This window comes from Danio rerio, chromosome 19, assembly GCF_049306965.1.
Source record: "Danio rerio strain Tuebingen ecotype United States chromosome 19, GRCz12tu, whole genome shotgun sequence".
Taxonomy (NCBI): Eukaryota; Metazoa; Chordata; class Actinopteri; order Cypriniformes; family Danionidae; genus Danio; species Danio rerio.
In genome coordinates this window covers 48,817,534-48,834,765 of record NC_133194.1, presented here as the reverse complement: position 1 = coordinate 48,834,765, position 17,232 = coordinate 48,817,534, and the positions used below count along the sequence as shown (strand labels likewise).

Genomic DNA, 17,232 nt, shown 5'->3' with positions numbered 1-17,232 from the left:
GATATTCACATCGTTCTGGTGGACTGAATATTTTATAAGATGTGTGCAATGCAATTAAATGAAACAAAAATACTATAAAATGCACACATGAATAAAACATATAAAATGTTACATGAAATTATAAATAACTTTGCATAATAGTATATTATTTAAAAAAATGTGAAATATAATTCGGCATAAGAATAAAAACTATTGCATATAACTGAAAAATGAAATGAAATTAAATAATTGGCAATAAGTATTGACAACTGAAACTAAGTTAGACGAAAACAAAACAAACAAACAGAGAAAAAACCTAACACAAAGCAAGTAGAAACACAAAACAAACACAAAATGAAACAAACACAAAACAAACAAAAAAATGCTAAACAAAACACAAAACAAATAAAACAAAAAACAAACATAAAATAAACACAAACAAACGCAAAACAAAATAAACACAAAACGTACATAAAACAAGCACAAAACAAACACACAACAAAACACAAAACAAACAAAACACAAAACATACACAAAACAAACACAAACCAAAACACAAAACAAAACAAATAAAACACAAAACAAGCACAAAACAAACACACAACAAAACACAAAACAAACAAAACACAAAACATACACAAAACGAACACAAACCAAAACACAAAACAAAACAAATAAAACACAAAACAAGCACAAAACAAACACACAACAAAACACAAAACAAACACAAACCAAAACACAAAACAAATGCAAATAAAAAAATACAAAACAAACACACAACAAAACACAAAACAAACACAAAACAAACAAAACAAAAAACAAACAGAAAACAAAAATAGAAAAAAAACAAACACAAAACAAAAACTAAACAAACAGATCAAAAACACATAACAAACACAAAATAAAACAAACACAAAACAAAAACACAAAACAAACACAAAAAACACTAAACAATCAAAACAAACACAAAACAAACACAAAATAAAACAAACACAAAAAACACTAAACAATCAAAACAAACACAAAACAAACACAAACACACAACAAAACACAAACCAAACAGAAAACAAAAACAGAAGAAAACAAACACAAAACAAACACTAAACAAGCACAAAACTAACAAAAACACAAAACAAACACAAAATAAAACAAACAAAAACAAAACGAACGGAACAAAAATCACAAAACAAACACAAAATAAACACAAAATAAAGCAAACACATAACAAAAACACAAAATAAAACACACAAAACAGAAACACAAAACAGAAACACAAAACAAAGAATAAAAAAAAAACAAACCCACAAAACAAACAAACACTAGTTTAAAAAAACAAAACACAAAACAAAACAAGCACAAAATAAAAAACAATAAAATTTTTTTTTTAAAAATCCAGTCCCGGGAAACTCTCATACACACTCATTCACACACACTACACACTTATTCATAAACTCTGGCCAATTTAGTTCAATTCCCCTATAGTGCATGTGTTTGGACTGGGGGAGAATCTGGAGCACCCAGAGGAAACCCACGCCAGCATAGGGAACACAGAGATGGCCCAACCATAGTTTTTTTTTTTTTACCTACTATGGAAGTCAATTGCTACCAGTTTTGATCGTTCTTTAAAATATCTTTTGGGTTCATTAGGAAAAATAAACAGGTTTTAACCACTTGAGAATGAGCACATTTTAACTTCAATTTAAACATTAGGCTTTCCGCTTGTTAAGTGTGACATCAAGCGAAGCGCTTTCCGGATCCAAACGCCCTACCAAGCTGTATGAGGAGGCTCAACAAATGTACTAACACAAAGTGATGAATTACTTTCGAAAATCACGATCAAATGACATATATCTGTGTCTAATATCAGGTGAACAGAATGTGATTCATTTTTTAGAAACTGTTCAATTATTGGTGTCTGTGATGCAGCAAGTCCAGAGACCGTGATGTACACCATGATTGTACATCAGTTTCACTTTAATGTGATGATTTTAAGTGATCATTCAATGTGTTAAATGACTAAAAAGTGATCAAAAACGATTATTTTCTCAATTCAAATGAGCATCGGCATAAATCCAGCAACAGTATTCAATACGTCACGACTTAACAAGCAGATAGGACGGTGAGAAGCAGAATTAAGGTCAGCTGTGCTTGTGCTTATGTTTCTGTGCTGCAGGTGGTGATGAAGATCATCAAGCACTATCAGGAGGAAGGTCAGGGCAGTGAGGTGGTGCAGGGAGTCCTGCTGGGGCTGGTGGTCGAGGATCAGCTGGAGATCACCAACTGCTTCCCGTTCCCTCAGCACACTGAGGATGATGCTGACTTTGATGAAGGTAGGAGACTGAAACGACTAAAGCCCACATTGTTCGTGAAGTTGCTGTGAAAATATACACAAATGTACACAACTTAACTCTTTATGAATTTTTTGACATTGAGCATCATTGATTTCTGTTATTTATATGAAGGAAACACTGAGAGAATCAGACAGAAATAGACTTTACCCCTAAAGCTGCTGGATCATATTGGAAATGAATCCAAATCTTTGAACACAATACATCAGTGTTGTTTGATGGCTACTTGAACACGTTGATGGACATACAGTATACACAAATGCACACATCTGAATTATTTATTTATTTTATGTCCTCAAGAATGAATAATTTCTGTCATTTATATAAAGGAAACCCTGAGACTGAAGCGACTAAAGTGCACTGGTATTGCAGTCCCTCCAGGATTTCACAAGAAAACTGATGTTTTTGCACTAAAATGATTAATTACGTGGTTTTGGGAAATTTGTGGCAAGTTTTGTGCCGTTTATTTTATTGTTTTTGCTGTGAAAATATATACAAATGTACACCACTTAATCCTTTATTAATTTTTGATCTCGAGAATCATTGATTTCTGTCATTTACATTGTATTTGCTGTGAAAATACACACAAATGTACATGTAACGAAAGCCAGCTAGTGAAGTGTGTAGTGGTTTTCTTGGTTTTTCTCTTACTAAATCAAACTCAGTCTGGAGGTTATGAATATCAGAAGAATATACTTTATTGTCGACAACAAAGGAGAACTTTCAGGAGACCCCCAGTAGCATCTCTGTCTGAAAAATTCTGACTCACTCAAATTCTAGCCTGTTTAAATAGTCTTCTACACCAGTTTTTTTCTTTGTTCTCCATATATTACACAAATTCCACCTAGGTTAACCCCTGACCCAAACCTGGTAACTATATAACTTATCCAGTTCTTGTGATATGGTAATTCTTCTAATGGTATGCAAGTCTACAAGCAGATTATATACATACACTTTGAATATATATATTAACTTCACACTTTAAAGAGTATAAAATCCACCTCAAGTGCTGTGCAGATAAACCTCACTCCTCTGACCTCTAATGCTGCGTTCACACCAGATGCGGCACGCGTGTCAAGCGCGAGTGATTTACATGTCAAGTCAATGCAAACGCGCGAATAGACATCCTGCGGCGCGATACGCGCGAATGGCGCCTTGGTAATGACGCGAATGTCGCGGTGCGAATAGCGCGATACATGCAAGGCGAATTGAGCGTTTTGCGCGTTTGCAACAAATGCTAGAGTCCATTGTCTTTAGCGTTGTTAGAGCAACCGACTCCCATGCGGAAGGTTGCCAGTTCGATCCTAGGTCGGAGCGGGTTGAGTGGTGTAGGACCGGCAGGGTTACATTGGTGCCGTGACCCGGATGGGAGTGAGGTTTAGGGGGGTGAGTGTAACGGAGGCCAGTTAGTGAAGTGCTGTGCAGGTAAACCTCACTCCTCTGACCTCTAAAGGTGCTCTAGCGACAGTCACTAGAGGTCATGATCTTTAGCCTCCTTGTTAGAGCAATTGACTCCCATGTGGAAGGTCACCGGTTCGATCCCAGCTCGGGGCAGCTTGGGTTGCGTAGGGCCGGTAGGGTTACATACACAGCTTAAATCTTTATTACTTTTTGATCTGGAGAATCATTGATTTCTGTCATTTACATGAAGGAAACACTGAGAGAATCAGAGAGAGATAGACTTTACCCCTAAAGCTGCTGGATCATATTGGAAATGAATCCAAATCTTTGACAATAATGTGTTGTTTGACGGCTTTTTGAACACGTTGTTGGACATACAGTAATGTACACAACTAAATGCTTTATTTACTTTTTAACATCACGAATCATTGATTTCTGTAATGTATATAAAGAAGACCAAACCTGAGACCAAAGCAGCTAAATCGCACTCTGGTATTGCAGGGCTCTCCAGGATTTAACAAAAAATAATCTGATAATTTGCAGCTAATCCTTTTAGTTGCAAAATATCAGATCATTTTTTTGCGGTTTTTATAAAATTTACTGCAAATTTTGTGGTGTCTATGTTACTGTTTTGCTGTCAAAATATACACAAATATACACATCCTAATTGTTTATTATTTTTTTGACCTCGAGCATCATTGATTTCTGTCATTTTTATAAAGGAAACACTGAGAGAATCAGAGAGAGATAGACTTTACCCCTAAAGCTGCTGGATCATATTGGAAAATGGATGCAAATCTATGACAATAATGCATCAGTGTTGTTTGACGACCACTGGAACACGTTGGTGGACATACAGTATACACAAATGCACACATCTGAATTATTTATTTATTTATTTTTACCTGAAGAATCATTTATTTCTGTAGTTTATATAAAGGAAACCCTGAGACTGAAGCAACTAAAGCACACTGGTATTGCAGTCCCTCATCACTTTTAATTTTTTTTGCAACGAAAATGCTTGATTACGTGGTTTTGTGGAAAACTTTGTGGTGTTTATTTAATTGTTTTGCTGTTAAAACAGGCCCACATTGGCTAATCGAGAGTACCGGGAGAATTCCCAGTGGCCCGTTGCGTTTTTGGCCGTGAGCTGTCCCTACCTGCTTGCACTCTTAGCAGTCGCAATGTTTCCATTTATTTATTTATTTGACTATATCCTCAGTCTTTTTATTCAATATTTTGCCGCAGCTCTGCTCTTCTTATTTATTTTCTGACTGAAGCAGCTGATATTCATTTACACCGAGGAAGGGCACAGGGTTGCTGAAGAACTACTGAGAGATTTCAGCTGCTGTCTGGGCTTTCACTGCTGAACTACACCTCCCTTTCTTCATGTGTTCAATACTTTTTCCCGGCATCATTTCATTTTATTATGCACAGCTTCATTTGTAATCTAATTAGATTTGTTTACTTGCATATATGGATTTCTTTGGTTGCTATCAACATCTGGGGAAAACTTCAAGTCAACAGCACCTTGACGAACATTGTTTCTGAGAAAAATGTTGATGTGTTCAATACTTATCTTCCCTGCTGTAACTTATGTATATTTTGGTTTTTAATTATTTACTAGCACTATTCCTTCCGGATTAATTTCCTAAATGACGCTTCACTAACAGATCCTAAAGTATAACATCATTTTTGTTGCTGATGTTTGTGTCATTTGCTTTGTATTGCTTTTCCTTGTACTTATGCTGAAAGTAATACTCAATGCCACTCAGATGACTTTCTCAGAAATGTAATCTTTATCTGAATATATTGTGGGCTCTCTGAAGAAGTGTTGAACTAACCATTATAAGTAGCTTTGGGGAGAAAGCCAATGACTCTGATATGGATATTGAGATGAGCTACATTAAGTTCTGATGGAGTGCAGATAAAGAATATACACAAATATGATTTCTGGGAATGCTGCAAATGTGTTCACCGTTTGATAGCGGTGTAGATCGTTCTGCCTTAAATCGTGTCTGATAAGACTGTCAACAACTTTCTGATTCAGTAAGCAGCCATTTGATTGGAAACACACACTTGCACTTCTTCCACTTGCTTTTGATTCTTTTTTTGTTCTTCTAAGCTTTTTCAGTATGTTGGTCAATTTCTTTTTAATATTTATATGTTAGTTTTTCGATTGATTGATACTGATTTTTCTTGATATTTGTGTATTTATTTATTTACTTGTTTTTTTTTCTGTTTGTGATATTGAATAGAACAAGCGCAAGATCCTTACTTTTTATTTATTTTTTTGTTTGTGTACTTATTTATTTGTTTATTTATTTGTGTATTATGTATTTATTTGTTTGTTTGCTTATTTATTTGCATATTTATTTATTTGGGTGTTTGTTTATTTTTTTAATTTATTTTTACTCTGTTTGTGATATTGAATAAAGCAAAGCACCATTCCTATATATTTATTTACTTGTTCATTTGTGATTTTTTTATTTGTAAATTTGTTTATTTGATTATTTATATGTATGTTTATCTATTATTTGCTTATTTTTTCTGTTTGTGACAATCCTTTATTTATTTATTTATTTATAGATTTATTTATTTATTTATTTGTGTATTTATTTTTTTATTAATTTGCGTGTTTATTTATTTATTCTCTTCTGATTTTCTATTTTTTTTCTGATATTGAATAGACCAAGGCGCAAGATCTTGTTTGTTTATTTATTTGTTAGTTTGTGTATTTATTTATTTGTGAATTTGTTTATTTATTGGTTTGTGTAAGTATTTATTTGTGTATTTTTTATTTTTTTATTTGGTATATTGAATAGAACAAAGGACGATATATTTATTTAGTTATTTATTTGTTTGTGTATTTATTTATTTGTGTATTTATTTATTTAATTATAATTTTTTTTCTGTTTGGTGTATTGAATAGAACATGCAAGATCTTTATTTATTTATTTATTTGTTTGTTTGTGTATTTATATTTTTGGGTATTTGTGTATTTATATATTTATTTACTTATTTTTTTCTGTTTGTAAAAAGAGCAAGATCTTTTTTAATTGTGAATTAGTTTATTTATTTATTTGTTTGTGTATTTGTTTGTTTGTTTATTTGTGTATTTATTATTGTGTATTTATTTATTTGTTTGCTTGTGTGTTTGTTTATTAATTATTCATTTTTTTCTTTCTGGTATATTGAATAGAATAAATTGCACAATTCCTATTTATTTATTTATTTATTTATTTATTCATCTACATATTTATTTGTGAAATTGAGTATTTATTTTTTGTTTGTGTATTTATTTGTGTATTTATATATTTAATTATTATTATTTTTCTGTTTGTGATAATGAATAGAACAAAGTGCAATATTCTTATTATTGATTTATTTATTTATAACTTTGTGTATTTGTTTGTTTGCTTGTGTTTTTTTTACTTGTGTATTCATTTATTTGTTTGTTTGTGATATTGAATAGAACAAAGTGCAATATTATTTATTTATTTATTTATTTGTTTTTTTGTGTATTTGTTTGTGAATTTGGGTATTTTTTATTTGTTTGTTTGTGTATTTATTTATGAATTTGTGTGTTTATTTGTTTGTGTATTTATTTATTTATTTATTTATTTATTTATTTATTTATCTAAACATTTTGTTCTGTTTGTGATATTGAATAGAAAAAAGTTCAATATTCTTTCTCTCTTTGTTTGTTTATGTTTTTGTTTATTTGTAAATTAATTAGTTAATTTTTGTTTGTTTGTGATATTCAATAGCACTAAGCACAATATCCTCCTTCTTTTTCCCCATTGTTGCATGTAATAAGGAAGGCAAGATGTAAATTAAATAAAATATATTTATATCCCACCAGGGTGAATTTTAATTTCACTTTTATCACTCGTCCTCGCATTTTGCCACACATTAAACTCCTCTATAAGTCTATGCTTTTGTGTTTTACCACAGCGCAGCCTCCATTTTACTGTTTGCCAGCCTGTCAGTGATCACCAAGGCAGAAAAACGTCATCACCGATAGTTGCGCTAGTAAACGCTGGAGTAAATTGCAGTGTAATTCAACAGAAAGCTGTATCGCAGTGAATGTTTGGGCTCCATGTTTATAGGATGAGAACGGAGGGTTGTTTATTCGCTTTTTTTACGGCCTTCGAGATCTCAGATGTGGGCAGAATGAGGCTGGGTTGCATTATTAAAAGTGTAATGGGCTGTAGAGGCTCAGAAATGGAGAGCGAAAAGGGGCCAAAATTGATCAGGGGGCTGCTTTTTTGAGGGCCAACAAAATAAAGCTTGGTGATGTGAATGTATGTATGGCAATGGAGGGAAATGTTCTGTTATTTTGTCAGTACTTATTAGGAGATATACAGTTGAAGCTTAAAGATGACTCTCATGTGGGGAATGAAGTCATATGCACTGCTCAGGTGTGAGTTTTTCGCAGACTTCAACAGAGTGTCTAAATCTTGGTGGTTCTGTGGGTCTCTTGCAAACCAAGTCAAGGGCCACATGTCAAATTCTTCAAAAAATAACTTATTTATAGTAGCAGTATGCATGGAACATGTAATATCAGACAGAAACATGTCACATTAACATAAAACAGATTATTAAGTAAAATTTACGTCAAATTAATGTGCACTGCTATTTATATTGACTTATCAATCATAATAAAACAATAAAATAATCCCTTATAAAATATAATGATAATAATGATAATAACAATGATAATAATAATAATAATAACAACAACAACAATAATAATAATAATGATAATAATAATAATAATAATAATAATAATGATAATAATAATAATAATAATGATGATAATAATAATAATAATAATAATAATGATAATAATAATAATAATAATAATAATGATAATAATAATAATAATAATAATAATGATAATAATAATAATAATAATGATAATAATAATAATAATAATAATAATAATAATAATAATGATAATAATAATAATAATAATGATAATAATAATAATAATAATAATAATGATAATAATAATAATAATAATAATAATAATAATAATAATAATAATAATAATGATAATAATAATAATAATAATAATAATAATAATAATAATAATAATAATAATGATAATAATAATAATAATAATAATAATAATAATGATAATAATAATAATAATAATAATAATAATAATAATAATAATAACAACAACAACAACAACAACAACAACAACAACAACAACAATAATAATAATAATAATGTAATAATTTTTACAGTGGAGAAAAGAAAAGATATTGTCTGATAGAAATCTCATATTAACACATTAAAAATAATTCTTAAAGTTTACTATTCAGTCAAATTTACAATAATCTAATGTGCACGGCTTTTAGAATATACAGATCACTCATCATAAAACTTAACAAATCTTCGATAAAAGAACTTTTTAAAGTGGATGTGTGCATGGAAAATAAATTATATGACAAAAATGAACACATTTAACCAGCAATTACTATATAAATAGAGTCAAGTTCACAACAATCTCATTTGAGCTTTTATAAATATGCTCATATCAATCATAAAACTATGAGGTAAAACAGAAGCAGAATCTGAGTCTTTGTTACTCCAAGTCATGTTATTATGAGTGTGTTAATGTGAACTCTGAGCTGGGTCCACTCTCTTCGCAAGGGTGTGAAAGTCTGGAGTCTGCTACGGCAAAAACGCGAGGCACAGCAGGCGGTTAAAACGCGAGGCGCGCAGGCCGCTTGGCAACTCTCACGACCCTTAGTAAACCATTCAAAAGAGACGCCCCTTTACGCATAAAGCGCGTTCGGTGTGATCAGCCCCTAGGTTGTATTCTTTAAAAACAGCAATACTTTCTTTAAATATTAGACCTAACGCTTTCTGTCTGGTATTGGTAAAGAAGTATTTTGTTGTCTATTCTTCCTTAAACACACCACATTCAGAGTCAAATTTTTTTTTGCCGGACTCAGTTTCAGTCATTAACGGTCGAGTGCATTTTAATATCCGAGATAGTGTTCTAATTCTACTGGTTGCGCTAACTGTACCGTGTGCAATACTGCCATCACATGGCGTTCACTTGTAATTGCATCAATAATTTACCAATTCTGAACCAAACTGTTACTCAAAAGCAGCATTTTAAAAACTCCGGGGCGGATGAAGGTGTTCAGCGGGCCGTTTAATGCACTAAACTGGCAAAACGTAAAATACTTATGTTTCCTCGTGAGATCAGGCTGGATAAACCGCTGTAACCCCTGCAGGCGCTGTGCGACAGGGGACTGAGATTTGTCCGGGGAGTCAGATTTCGATACACCACCGGCACTGCATGTTCCTCCATGTCGCGTCAGTGATGGTTCATTCTTGAACGATTCATTCATTTTGAACAAATCTTTTGTATGACTCATAGAGTGAATCAATTATTTGCGCATGCACACATTTGTGCAAGTGGAGCTCGCGTGCTACCTTGGAGTGGTCTGTTTCGCTCAGAATGTGCACGTGTGACCTCAAACCATATCAGTATGAAAGATATTGGAAAGCTAAATCCCGCATCGCGTTGGGGAATCATATCGATATATCCCCAGAATTTGATATACCGCCCAGCCCTACTACCATCTCAAATTAGGGTGTAGAAACCAGGGTAGCTCATCTTGTCAGCTTCAAATGTCAAACGCAATGAAGTAACACTCACAATAATAACTTTTATTCGTTCATTTTCCTTCTGCTTAATCCTTTATTTATCAGGGGTCGCCACAGCGGAATGAACTGCCAACTATTCCAGCATACGTTTTCATGTGGCGGATGCCCTTGCAGCCACAACCCAATATTGGGGAAACACCTGTACACACTCATTCACACACACACTCATACACTATAGCGCATGTGTTTGGACTGTAAGGGAAACCGAAGCACCCAGAGGAAACCAACACCAATGGGGAGAACATGCAAACTCCACACAAACACCAACTGACCGAGACTCGAACCTTATTGCTGTGAGGCGACAGTGCTAACCACTGAGCCACCGTGCCGGCCACAATACTAACAATAAACAATTAAATATAAAATATTGAAGGTGGTAGCTCACTCTGATAGATGGTCAGAACAGCGGCTCTAACTGTGTCTGTGTGTTTGCAGAGCGACGTCATGACACTCAAAACTGTCTTTAATGATCATTGATTCATTTATCAAGAGCCCGGAGCGCCGCATCTGCAAGTGTACATTAACTCAGTGACTGCGACACTGCCTGTGGTGTGTGTCCTCACGCTTCATTTACTCGCTACAGGGTGTGTGTGTGTGTGTACATATGACAACGTGTGTTTGAGTGACCCTGTTTCTCTCCTGTCTTTAGCCTGTAGGGCCTCGTCTGACAAATTACAGCGTCTAATGGATATTTAAACACCCTTCATATGCAAAGCAGGAGCCCTTGAACTGTACGCGCTGCAAAAGGTGTAAATTCACTGTTTAATGAGCAGCCGAGGCTCTTGCGCTTGTTTTTCCTGCAAGGCAGTTGCTTTATTTATTACTGGAGTTTCCACTTGAGTATCTTTTTATTTATTTATTTTTTACAAATTTATTTATTTATTTACCTTTTAAAAAGATATTTCATTATTATTTTGAGATGTCTTAAAAGGTATATAAATAATTATTTTTAATCATTTAATATAGTTTTTTACATTACTGTAATATATTTATGCACATGTTTTTGCCTTCCTGTACAATATATACACACACACACACACACACACACACACATACACACACACACATACACACACACACACACACACACACACACACACACACACACACACACACACACACACACACACACACACATATATGTATACACACACACACACACACACACACACACACACACACACACACACACACATATATGTATATATACATATACATGTACATATACATATACATATACATATACATACACACACACACACACACACACACACACACACACACACACACACACACACACATATATATATATATATATTTTTTTTTTTTAATTATTTTTTTATATATATATTTTTTTATATATATTTTGAGAGCAAGGATTTTTTTCTTCTGGAGAAAGTCTTATTTGTTTTATTTCAGCTAGAATTAAAGCAGTTTTAGATTTTTTTAACACATTTTAAGCTCAATATTATTAGCCACCTTAAGCAATATTAGTTTTGGGTTGTCTACAGAACAAACTACTGTTATACTATGACTTGTCTGATTTAATTATATTATTATATAAAGATGCAATATTTATGCTTTTTTGCATTAAAATATCTTTAAAAAACACTAGAACTAGTGGTGTAACGGAACACAAACCTCATGGTTTGGATTACACACCGGGCTCTGTTTTCTGAAGTGTATGGCGCAAAAGCATCAAGGGTGTGTTCACAACTTATTCCATCATCATTATATTTTACAGGAAAGCCTAAATGCTTTCATACATGTGATTTGAATGACGTGAGAGGCGATCTCACTGTGATTGTTACATATTTAGGATTAATCTACAAGTAAAAAAATGTTTTAGCCTAATCGACAGGTCACGTGTGTTCCAAACCGTGGGATTTAATCCGTTACACGCCTATTAATCAATATTTGTTTTCTATAATCTACAGAACAAACCACTGTTATGACTTGCCTAATTACACAAACATGCCTAATAAACCTAATTAACCTAGCTAAGCCTTTAATTGTCAATTTAAGATGAACACTAGTATCTAGAAAAAATAACTAGTCAAATATTATGTGCTGTCATCATGGCAAATATTACAAATTAGAGATTAAAACTATTATATTTAGAAATGTATTGGAAAAATACTGCTGTTAAAACTAATAAATAAGAGGGTAAGTTGAAGTCGTGGCCTTTCTCCATCTAGTTCAGTTTATTTCCATGGCTGTTTTGATTTTTGTCCATTATGAAAAGCTGCCGGTGACCTGATGTGACTTCATCAGTTGTCTCTATTTTTAGCTGGTGTTTGATCGACTCATACAGAGCCAGAGTCTTTCAGGATTGAGTCTTATCTGATGCGGGAGTGCAGGTGTGCTTTGGAGAGACTGAAACAGGAGGCTGGAACACCTAAAGAGTCTAATACAAACATTCGCAGGCCTCCGAGGACCAGATAAGCTTTGTCTGTGACCTTCCGTTTGCAGAGTCGGAAACAGACATAAAAAGAGCTTCAGATTCACCTCTGCATATTTATGAAGTCTGTGTTAAAGGGCCAGTGCATCTCGAAATTAAAACGGTGCTGTTAATGCTCTTTAAAGGGACAGCGGCCCAGAAATTATACATTTAGTCACCCTTTACTCGTTTTAAACCTTTATAAGTTTCCGCTGAACACAAAAGAAGATATTTAGAAAAATGTTGGAAATCGGTAACCATTGACTTTTATTGTATTTGTTTTTTCTACTATTAAAGTGAATGGTTACCGGTTTTTAATATTCTGTAAAATAGTTTTGTTAGCATTTAACAGAGGAAAGAAACTCATTTGGGGGTAAACAGTGAGTATATTTCGCTAGATATTTTTAAAGATAGCAGTATTCAGTTTAAAGTGCAATTTAAAGGCTTAATTAGGTTAAGTAGGGAAGCCTAAGTGGATGAGTTATTGGACAACAGTGGTTTGTTTTGTAGAGTTGGAAACAGATATAAGAGCTTCAGATTCTACTCCTCTGCATGTTTATTGTAAATTGTAATACTTTTACTCAAAATTATAGTTATTGTATTTTACAGCAGTTAAGTGCAGCTATTACACTATTACAGCTATTATTATACAGCAGACGTCTTTCAAAACCAATAAATCCTGCCTGATCTTTCAAACTATATACCATGTTAATCCAGGTTATCAGAAATAGAGAGGAAATATATCCAAAAGCACATTATTTTCATGTTAATGTCAGGAAATAAATCTAATTATTACCTATTTATTTTTAAAGCATTAAAGTAGTCGGGTTAATTTGAAAGGAAATTAATGCGTTTCTTATTTATTTTCCCCAGAGAAGGTCATCGAGCTTCATCCTCAAGCCTGCTCTTGTGTTCATGTAGTGCGTTCTGTAAGTGGCAGCAGTGTTATGCTAATGCGCGCGAGGTCTCCTCAGGGGATTGTTTCTCTCTACATGCTTTGACACAGCAGTGATTTGATTTCATGGGCCTGATTCTGTACAAATTTGTAAACGTGAATGGAAAACTCTAATGTTTGGTTGGTAGCACACACGTTTGTCTACTACATTTTGTGTTGTTTTGGAGTTTATTTCTGCAGCTTTTAGTCGGAGAGAGTTCACCGCTGCTGCTGAAGGCCAGTTAATGCAACACAATCTCACGGCAATTCGTAACTTTTTCATTTAGTGGCTAATTCGTATGAATTCGTACGATCTAATTCGTACTATTTAGTACGATTTGCTCATCCCCCAATGACGGTTGGGGTTAGGGGTGGGGTTAGGTGCCACGCCTCCTTTTTAAAATCGTACCATTTTGTACGACTGAACTCGTAATGCGTGTGAACTCTTTTTAAACTGTGTTTACCGCAGTAATTGTGAGCAGTTTCTCCACATCAATCATGTTTGCTGCAGATGTGTTGTTTTCTGATCTGTACTCACAGTGCTGTTGTTGTTTTTTTCTGATACCATCCCTGTGGCTTATACAACACCTCTCATCAGTTGAAATACAATAACATCTGCATAGATTATGGTGGAGACATTTTTCTTATTTCCTATGATTACAGACATGTGCAGGAACCACCAACATTATTTACAGCACGCTAGACCACACACAACCTAAAAGAGATTTCAAATTTGAGTTAATAAAAAATAGTACAAAAAGCGCCTCTTTTTAGGTGTTTATTATAACACAGGCAGCATATACAGATATTTTAAACACTTTCTATAGTGTTTTATGAAAATTCAAAGGGTTTTCTGTAAAATGGTAATAAATGTTTGCATTTACACCTCTGCATGTGGATTTGGGAAGCATTTAAATTTGGGTAGGCAAAATCCAGGTGGAAATCCCCAAATAGCAGCAGAGTTTAACTGGTTAAGCTGAATACTAGTATGTTGAAAAACATCTAGTCAGATATTATGTACTGTCATCATGGCAGAGATAAAAGAAATCACAATGTTCCCGCTGAGTTGCAGAATAAGAGCGCAGTCCTGTGTTTCCTCCAGCAGGTGTCAGTGTGGCTCTTATGAAATCTGCTTAGTGTTTGTGAGTTCAGTTTCTCCATCTGTGTGTGTGTGTGTGTGTGTGTGTGTGTGGTGGGACTTTATCTGATAAATGCATAAATAAAACTGCGTATGACTTAAAGATTGCAGCTCTGTGCTGTCGGAGGTAATCCGCAGCCCATATTTCCTGCCAGAAAAATTGAGTATTCATTGTGGAAATGATCTTGTAGATTAACTCGGGTTGCAGGCGGAGGTGCTGCGAGAATGGATTATCCATTTAGGCTGTTTGTAAGTTTGTATTTTGTACATGAGCGGAGCATTAGGTGACAGGAGTGATGTATTTTTAGCTTGATTTGGGGTTTGTGACAGAGGAGAGGTGTGTGGCACAGTTAACAGCGAGCGGCTGGAGAAAAATGAAGGCTTTCAGGGATGTCGTCAGTCGGGTGTCGTGCTCCGCATCCTAATGTGCTCCGGGAGGGATTTTTATTTTCTGTCTTCTTCATTTTGCTGAATTCGAGGGTGTAAAACTGCAGAGCCTGCTGGAAACAAGATCTTGAACTAGTCTTTGCGTTTCTCTTGTGTGCATGGTTTTAAAGCTGGTCTAGATTAGAGTAAACCAATACGCGTTTAACCCTCATATTAAACCTCATCTGTTCACACCTACAGTATTATGCCGCTTTTTAAAATCGTGTGTGTGTGACGTTTCAGCTCAAAGTACCACACAAATAATGTTTAATAACTCTCTGAAACTGACCCTTTTATAGGCTTTGATCCTAATTGTGGCATTTTGGTGGCTGTCGCTTTAAATTTAAATGAGATTGTGCTCTTTTCAAAAGAGGGCGGAGCTACAAATGCCTGTGTGTCAGCATAGTGGCAGTTTCAAAAATAAGACTAACCTCCTATGCTAATGAAGGAGAGATGGTCACTAGTGGGCGGGGCTTGCTCCTCTGATGACACGTACAAAGCGAGAATGTCAATCAAAGTGTTTCTGCATACTTGTTTGTATCTGAATATATAAAATACAATATATTTTGACATTAGAACCTGGTTATATTCACAGACTCTTGTCAAAAAACAGTTTAAACCCCTAATAGAAGTGATTTTTGCATAATAAGTCCCCTTTAAAGATTTTAATTTCAGTATGTTGAGCTACACTCACTGGCCACTTTATTAGGTACACCTTACTAGTACCGGGTTGGACCCGCTTTTGCCTTCAGAACTGACTTCATCCTTCATGGCAGAGATTCAACAAGCTACTGGAAATATTCCTCAAAGATTTTGCTCCATATTGACATGATAGCATCACGCAGTTGCTGCAGATTTGTCGGCTGCATATCCATGATGTGAATCTCCTGTTCCACCACATCCCAAAGGTGCTCTATTGGATTGAGTTCTGGTGACTGTGGAGGCCATTTGGGTACAGTGAACTCATTGTCACTGTAGCTGCATTAGTCTAAATAAAATGAAAGCCACGCTTTGTACTGATGTCTTTGCTGTTTATTTTTTTCTCTCTCTTTTTCAGTAGACACCGTGAAAACTACGAGAAATAAAGCATATAACTTTCAAAATTTGCATTTCTCAGAGTGCTTTTCTCAGTCTCTCATTTAAATGACCACTCCGAATCCAGTAACATCAGTCTTTACACACATCTTCATTCACCTAAGCTGACATACAGTTGAAGTCAGAGTTATTAGCCCACCTTAGATTTTTTTTTTCTTTTTTAAATGTTTCTTAAAGGATGTTTAACAGAGAAAGGAAATTTTCACAGTATGCCTGATAATATTTTTTCCTCTGGAGAAAGTCTTATTTGTTTTTTTTCAGTTATTAGAGATAAGTTATTAAAACTATTATGTTTGGAAAACATCTCTCGGTTAAACAGAAATTGAGAAAAAAATATAAACTGGGCTAATAATTCTGGGGGGCTAATAATTCTGACTTCAACTGTGAAACAATTCTATGCACAAAATGTAACAGAATTAAACATGAACCATGTGCGCCCTCTTAGACCATGCAGATTAATGAATTTTCTCTAGCTCTGTATCGTTAGCTTCTTTCTGCCACCATGTCAGTTCGACACAATGCAATGGTCCCGCACTTTACTCAACTTAAACATGTGATCAGTTATACGCCACAAGCAACTCTTTCTTTTAAAACTCATAACTTTAAACTATTCAAGGGTGTAAATTAATTGTCACATTATATTATGAGTTTATAACAAAAACAAAACTGTACACAACTTATTGAAAAACATGTGCTTGACATTTAGTCATGTTTAAGAAACCAGTCTGAGATGATTCAGGCTTTATAGCATGGTGTGTTATCCTGCTGGAAGTAG

At 34.1% G+C, this 17,232-nt stretch overlaps 1 protein-coding gene across 2 annotated transcripts in view; it reads left to right on the top strand.

The window, feature by feature from the left end:
* eif3hb (eukaryotic translation initiation factor 3, subunit H, b) overlaps positions 1-17,232 on the top strand; it is a 104,816-nt gene that overhangs the window by 14,702 nt on the left and 72,882 nt on the right. For both annotated transcript variants that reach the window (XR_012394656.1, NM_001035264.2), the window contains 1 exon segment: positions 2,153-2,309. Coding sequence is in view for 1 of the 2 variants with exons in the window: in NM_001035264.2 (NP_001030341.1) it covers positions 2,153-2,309 (157 nt within the window). In the remaining variant the exon portion in view is untranslated.